We start from the raw sequence: 7,509 nt of genomic DNA, 5'->3' as shown, positions 1-7,509 counted from the left end.
CTGGTTTGTCTTTTCTGCTGCTTCCTGGGCACGCCCCCGTGTTCGCTGGACACGGGGCGTGTTCAGACTCTGTTTCTTTCTTTTTGCTTTGGGAGGTGCCGTTGAGGGTCCGGGCAGTCTACTTTTGTTCCTTTTCTTGTATTTATGGTAGAATTAGTGGTCTTTTTGCTTCTTTTGTGATTTTGAGCTCATTTCATCCTGAAAATACAAAAGGAAGACAAAAACACTCTTTTTCCAACATTAGTACTTAAAAAGGGTTAGTTTTATGCCTTAATTGATGTGTTTTATATGTTGCATTTTACACACATCAGGAGAAATACTTCAAAAATAAAAAAAAAAGTCACTAAAATTTTTTTTTACGAAAACCGACGCTTTTTACGCTTTTCGCCCTTTTACTAACCACTAACCCAACCACCCACCTTTAGCCCAAGCCTAACCCTTCACCCAAAAAGTCCTCTTGATATTTACAAAGGTATAAAGTTAAAAAGGAGGAGGATTGATTGCTTGGCAAGCCTATGGAAGGCGTAAGCTCCATGCCGCTCTCGAGTGATTCACTAAAAAAATTACACCTTCGGCCGAGTGTTGAGTGATTTCTCCCGTGAGTTTTGTGAACTTGTATATAAATAGAATTTTAAAAAGGCATGTTATGCCCAAATAAGTAATTTATCCTATGAAACGTTCTAAATAAATCATAACGAATAGGATTGTAAATAAATAAAAAAAAATAAAACCCAAAAAGATCTTGGATTCCCGACACTCTATGACAAGCCAAAAACATTCTCTTCTACCTATTCCATTTGGGAGTGTAAGCCACATTTAAAGAGTTTTGCTTGAGGACAAGCAAAAGTTCAAGTGTGGGTGATGAAACAATGGTTAACCGGGCAGGGTTAACTCACTGGTCTCGTCAAGAAGGGTTAATCCCTTCCTCTCGAGGATCGCTGGCTGGATCACCGGTGGGTTGATCTCCTGCACAATGAAACAAACCGTGACTCGTCACAAGGAGGATGGGGTGGGGGTGCTCCTTGTTACCACTCTCCGGCGTGAGAATCAGTAATTTGCTTGGGAAGCAAAGTAAGATAGTAGTAGTAGTGAGAGAGTTATGAAGAGATACCTCAAACCTGGTTTGGGGTTGGTATTTATAGCCGAGGAGTGAAGGAGGAGGTGGATGGATAGACTGACGGCATGCTGCACCTTTGCAGGTGTGTCAGACATGTCGGCCGGGGAGACGACGCCACGTCAGTCTGTCGCTTACGTAGACCTGACAGGTGACTGCCATTGGTTCCACTTGCACTGTGGTGTCAGTCCCACTTGTTTGAGCGTATAGGATGCGGTGCGAGCCGCATCGCTGCCTGCGGTAACATCTGATGTTATCGCGTCTCTTGCTTGTGATCAAGAAATACGCGAGATGCGGTGCTGGCCGCATCGTCGCCTGTGGTGACTGTTGCTGTTATCCAGCTTCCTTGTATTGATAGAAGTGTTCACTGGACGCGGTGCGAGGCCGCATCGCTGTGAATACTTCCGTTTTCATACATCAGATGTGATGCTATGTCGCATCACTCTACCGTTCTCATGTTCCAGGTAAGTCCTCCTTCATCACTAGATAGATTGGATTCAACCCTTGTGTCGACGCGTTCTCGCATGGGCACAAGTAGGTTGTTGGCTGGTGGGGGTTTTGATAAGGGTAATGGTCACTCGCGGTCGATGCTGACGCGAGATCTGGGACCATACCCCTTCAAGTCCCCCCAGTCTAGTGTTGCTGCCATATGCAAGTTGTATGTGGGAGGAGTACTGGACTATGGTGTTTAGAAGGTAGTTTGGAGTCTGGAGAAGATCCTAGACCATGTGGATGGTCTTCTCTGTTTGTAAATCAAGCTGGAGGTCTGGAAGGGTCATTTGACGCCTCTTCCGTACCTGTGAAAATGTTTCGTCTGATGCGAAATTCTCAGCCTTTGGCTGGTTGCCACCTGTTGGTGTGCTGAACCAACTGTGGGAATTAGTTGGAGGAAGTGTACAAACTACGAACCAATCTCTGAGATGGTTGTTGAAGGTGTGCACAAACTTCGAACCAACCTTTGAAGTGGTGAATGAAGAAGAGAGCATGCTGCTCCCATGATTGGATATCTAATGATGATTCCTTTCGTGGGGTGTTCATGTTCTTCCCATTAGCTCTCAAGTAACCGCACGTCCTTTGCGGTTACCTCGTTGCTTGACATTGTTGGCCACGGTTGTGGGAACAACGTTGGGTACTTGCGTCATTGTTGGCCCAGTTTGGTCGAACAATGTGATTCTGGATAACGGTCAAGTAAACATGATCATAGGCATGGTAATGCCTACCATTGTTTATTCTATCCAACTTACAAGTAGGGTAACAAAGTCATAAGCAGACTTGTTACCGTTTGTTCGATTGCTTGTTGTTCGACAAGGGCTCGTATGATCCTTGGGGATCTCGTCCGCGTCTCTTCCTTAGGCACCTTCCTTCACGCTCCAATACCGAGGAGTTTTCCTTGGAGTACTTTCGTTCCTCGATGTGGAGTTAGTTGTGGCTCTTCCGTGGCAACCATTTGCGGAAGCTATGGTTATGTCTGCAGCGACTCATGAGTGTCTGCGGTTTTGCATTCCCATATTCGCTCGAAACGGGTGTGTTGCTCGGAGGTGGCTCTTGAAGGTTTAGGAGTCAGGGTTGCTGATGTGCGCACGCGTACATTCCCTTCCTTCTTCTTGTTAAAGAAGGGGTGCATGCACCCTCTGTGGTTGTGAACCGGACAGGAGGGATTTGAAGCTTGAAGAGAATGAAGGCAATGCGGTTTACCTGTTTCTGAGATGCGGTTCAGTCCAAAGAACAACGCTGGTTCTGAGTATCTGACACACCTGAACGGGCTCGTGTGTGTCATTTCCGCATATTCCACGTGCGCTCGTGGGTAGTGCGGACAGGTATTATACCCCCTTATAGTGTGGAGATATATATTTTTGCCTATTTTTAGGGGTATGTAAAAAAACGACATGCGGTATGGGTTATGGTGCGGTATACCAGAGAAACCGCATGCCGCTTGTAATTGGATAAGGTAGGCGCTTTTTGTTGCATACGTGGCTGATCTCACGTGTGAGTTGGTGGAAGTTGGTGAGATCTTTCTGGCATGTGCTGAAATGAAAGGACGTTTGTACTGCCCGAGGCATTCAATGCACTGTAGCAAGGAGTGTAAACGTCTCCTATGTCAGGCGCGTGGGCGGCCACGCGCGCGTGATAACTGTCAGCGGAAACGGCGCTTGACACGTGGTGTCGCGCAATTCGTTCTTTTTGAACGTGATGATTCGTTTTCTCCCTCTGCATTAATTGCGATGGGTATATAAGGGGAAACCGTTCGTGGTTTCCCCTCACTTGTTCGAAATTTCAAAAATTTGCCGGTGAGAGAACATTTCTTTGTCTTCTCCGACGATACTTCTTGAACTTCTAGTGAGGTTGAGTTTAGTTTTTCCACTCACTTTCTTTCGTTTCTTCGACATTTCTGATGGCTGAACCATCAAGTCCACATAATGTGGAAGGTGAAAACCCGGAGCCTTCATCGCCGGTGGTGGCAAAGGAAGGGGGGGGGGGAACCGCCGGTGGTGGTTTACCGGTGCTAAAATGGACCAAGAAGTCCTTTGATCGGCTGATTCTTGACGTCCAAATGCCCCCAGAATATGGGGCCTTTTATCCATCGGAGGGTGACACCGGTGCCGATGCTCCGGCCGGTTATGTTACCATGTGGGCAGACCTTTTTGGTGACTGTAATCTCCGGTTACCTTTGACTGTTTTTGTTGTTGAGGTTTTGGAGTGGGACAAGATCCACATTTCTCAACTGAGTCCATTGGGTATGATCCGGATTCGAAATTTTGAGTCGACCTTTCGTGCTCTTGGCATGGAGCCTTCTGTTGGAGATTTCCGACGGTTTTATCAAATGACGGTATCCTTGGGGTTCTTTTCTTTCCGTCAACGAGATGGTAGTCCCAAACTGATGACTCCTCCCAAGGGTATGACGAAGTGGAAAATGAAGTTCTTTTACATCAAAGCTGCTGCAATTGTTGCAAATATGACGTTTCGGAATGTGACCGAGACGATCATAACAGAGACCATTGCGGTCCCGAGTTTGAAGACGGTGGAGTGGTTTCCGCGGTTGCAGACCATTGAATCGGTGAAGCTGAGCAACACACAGTTGTGGGTGTTGCGCATGATGCTGACAAGGAGGAACAAGAAGTCAAAGCCCGTGGTGCGGTTGAAAAGTGGTGGTACGTACTTTTCATTTTTTTAACTTTCTTATCCCCGTATGCGTTACTGACTTGTGCGTTCGCTATCAGAGGATGCTCCCTTATGGAGGATGTTTGCCCCGAATTTCCAGGGTCAGGTTGAAACAGTTGTTTGCGCGGATGGCGAGGAGGAGTTTAATGTCATCATTCGAGATGACTTCCGGGTGCCTACTGAGGCCGCATTGGCAGTTGAGTTGCCGCGGGGCAAAGGTATATTTAGGAATCCTTTTTACTTGTGATAACAATAATGGTTTCACTAACTCGCCTTTTGGATGGTTTCCATGCAGGTGATCTTGGGGCCTTAGGGGACCCTAACGCGAAGGGTGTGCCTAAGAGGCAAGTGGCGAAAGGCGTGCGCTTCCGCCAAAAGAAAATATCGGAGGTCACTGTTGTGCCTCATCTGGTGCCGCAGGCGGCAGGTATCTCTCACTCTTCTTTCCGTAGATACAAGGATTATGTGATAGTATCTGATACCCTTGAGGGTTTGGGTACAGCTGCGGGTGGAAGCGCTGCGGGTTCGCAGTCTGTTGCTGGGAAGAGGCAAATGGAGGAGACGGCCGCTGGTGCCGGTGAACCGAAACGTCGGAGGTTGCAGTCTAAAAGGACTGGTCCGACACCAAAGAAACCTGCGGTTACTGTTGGTAAGTGTTGTATAGCTTGTCTCGAGTGTTATGTACAACTTGTGTTTTGATAGTTATTGACTTTGTTTTGCAGAGCTGCAAGATAAAGATTTCTCTATCTTTGATGCTCCATCGTCACCCCCGCATACCACGGGTGCGGGTGCGTCTGAGGAACCTTCGGCGCCTTTTGTTAAGGTGGTGCCTGATTCAACCGTGCGAACGGAGGGTACTGCGGAGAAGGTGGTGACCCAGATATTCGATACCGTTGATTCGTCCAACAATCTGATCTCTCCCAATGAGGGTGATAATTTGGGTCTACGATTTTCTGATTCTGGGAAACAAAAGTCTGATGCAGAGCCGCAAAAAACTAATGCTGGGCCGCAGAAGTCTTCTGCTGGTGAGAAGGCTGCTGGTTCTACTTCTGGTGGTGCGGGTTCCGATGAGTCTCCCATTCAGCCTGGGGAGTCTGAATTGGAGTACTATTACCGCACCTACACGCAGGATCGCGGTACCGCGTATCATCGACCCCCTGGACTGTTATGCAGGGGGATGATGTTTCTAACGATCCTTCCGCGTGTAGGGAGATTCTGGGTGGTTTGGGTACCCCCTTTGAAGTTGAACGTGCCCGTGCCGCGCCTCGTGAGCTGCGCATCAACCAGCTCTCTACAATGTTAGTAGAAACTTCCATTGTGGCGAATGCCATTTTGGAAGATTACAAGGTGCTGGGTCGCCGCGAGGAAGAAGCTGCTCGCTTGCGGGCGGAAGCAGAGGGGTTGGTGAAGGCTGCTCGTGAGGGTGCGGAGCAGCTTGAAAGAGATAGAGCTGCTTTTGAGAAGCAGAAACAAACCACGGAGTGGGCTGCCACTGCTCAGCTGAAACAGGTTCGTACTCTTGCCATACTTCTTTCTGATGAACGCAAGGATTGGAATGAAAAGTTTTCCAATGAGCGCAAGAAGTGGAATGAGTCCTGGGCTAAGCAGAATGATAATTTGTTTCGTGCTCGTCAGGAGTTAACGAATACCAAGGCAGCGAACGCTGCTTTGGTCAAAGAAAAGGCTGCAGCTGAGGCGGTTGCGGTTAAGGCGCAACAAGCAGAGGCCCTGGCTGTTAAGGCGCTGGGAGAGGCCAAGGAAACGGGGGCCCGTACTGCGAAGGCCCTTGATGAGGCCAAAGAGAGCGAAAACCGCACTTCGAAGGCTCTGGAAGAGGCGAACGCTGAGCGTACCCGCTTGGGTAAGGTTGTTGCCAGTCTTCAGGTATGATTCGTTACCTCTGTTGTATATTTCTCTGCTTTTTGAGAATGTTTACTGAGTAAACTGTTTTCTGCGCTTTGACAGGCTGAAGTTCAGGCCCGGGAGGTTGCGGTTACGGACCTTACAGCCCGCGCGACTGCCGCGGAAGAACGAGCTAATGCTGCTGTTGAGGCCAGAGATGCTCTGACCTTTTCGTTTAACCAACTGGAGGCTGACCGTGAATGGATGCGGAGTCACGGTATCGCGTGTATGAGTATCCCTTGCCTTTATATTTGCTTGGATTAGTATCCGAGTCTTATCATCCTGTTACTGCAGATTGTTCAGGCTATCATGGATGCACCCGAGACCGCGACTGGTTTGGACTTGGTCAAGGAACGTGCCCGCGATGCCGGTTTTAAAGCTGGTTATAGCCGTTGTGTCAGTCATATGAATGTCATGTCTGAAGGCGGTTTTACCGCAGAGCGATCCGGGTTTCGTGATGTGGACACCGAAGGTCGTCTCAACGCGGCTGTAGCCTCCTTTTATGATACGTCCCTCTCTTGTGTGGAGAAGTTGGACGATTGTTTAGAGGCTGCGGATTACGTTGACCGGTTGCGGATGCTGTATGCCGATGCGGAAGAGGAAGATCCCGCTGGTGGTGCTGGAGATGGTGCGGGAACCAGCGGTACAAAATAGGGTTTAGGTTGGCTAGTGTGCCCCCTTTTTGCTTTCCTCTTGTATATGATAGGAACTTTACGTAAATCCATTAAGCACCGTGTAGGTGTTTGAATTTTTTGAATACAAAGATTATTGTTCAATTTGTACAAGTGTTTTTAATTCTTGCATGTTTGAACGTATGTATGCGGATCTCTACCCATTGTGAATGGGGTCGAGTGTACTCCATACTGTTGCGGTATGAGTACGCGTCAATTCCATTGTTTGCCCCGTTAGGGTTTTAGGATCGTGTAAGTTTTGTAAAAACTTGTATATCCGGAACTCTACCCATTTGTGAATGGGGTCAAGTATACTCCATACCTTTGTCGTATGAGTATGCGTTAATTCTATTTTTACCTTGTTAGGGTTTTAGAATCGTGTAAGCTTTGTAAAAAGTTGTCTATCCGGCCGGATAGATACTTAATATTTTGCCTTGTTTCTGGCCTATTACAATATTTGTGTGTGGTTTGCACTTTGTGTGGGTATCGCGAATGAAGATTTTGCCAATCTGTTTTTGCGGATACCGCAAAGTGGAACACGCATTTGTAATAGTAGTAACAAACAATATTGCATTGAATTGCTCGTTTATTTAATTGCACATGGCCTGCGGCCCGATAAGTTACATAGAAAATGTAAGAACATGGCTTACATATAACAGCGTC

The 7,509-nt window shown here is 47.6% G+C and overlaps 1 protein-coding gene across 1 annotated transcript; it reads left to right on the top strand.

Moving 5' to 3' along the window:
- The first annotated feature begins 3,992 nt into the window (after nucleotides 1–3,992).
- On the top strand, nucleotides 3,993–6,439 carry LOC118480984. Its single transcript, XM_035976028.1, has 7 exons — nucleotides 3,993–4,263; nucleotides 4,569–4,700; nucleotides 4,776–4,922; nucleotides 4,996–5,377; nucleotides 5,482–5,677; nucleotides 5,909–6,157; nucleotides 6,239–6,439. Exons 1-7 carry the CDS (start codon nucleotides 3,993–3,995, stop codon nucleotides 6,437–6,439), a joined length of 1,578 nt encoding a protein of 525 aa, XP_035831921.1.
- The last annotated feature ends 1,070 nt before the right edge of the window (nucleotides 6,440–7,509 follow it).

The sequence above is a fragment of the Helianthus annuus genome, chromosome 8 (assembly GCF_002127325.2).
Source record: "Helianthus annuus cultivar XRQ/B chromosome 8, HanXRQr2.0-SUNRISE, whole genome shotgun sequence".
In the NCBI taxonomy this organism is placed as follows: domain Eukaryota; kingdom Viridiplantae; phylum Streptophyta; class Magnoliopsida; order Asterales; family Asteraceae; genus Helianthus; species Helianthus annuus.
The sequence above is the reverse complement of the archived record's forward strand: the minus strand, read 5'-3'. Positions and strand labels throughout refer to the sequence as shown.

Excerpts from the sequence above, each read along its gene's own strand:
- LOC118480984 (XM_035976028.1), top strand. The coding sequence starts at position 3,993 with ATGACTCCTCCCAAGGGTATGACGAAGTGGAAAATGAAGTTCTTTTAC. Across the intron at positions 4,923-4,995 it reads GAAACCTGCGGTTACTGTTG|AGCTGCAAGATAAAGATTTC; the intron begins GTAAGTGTTGTA and ends TTTGTTTTGCAG. Across the intron at positions 6,158-6,238 it reads AGGTTGTTGCCAGTCTTCAG|GCTGAAGTTCAGGCCCGGGA; the intron begins GTATGATTCGTT and ends GCGCTTTGACAG.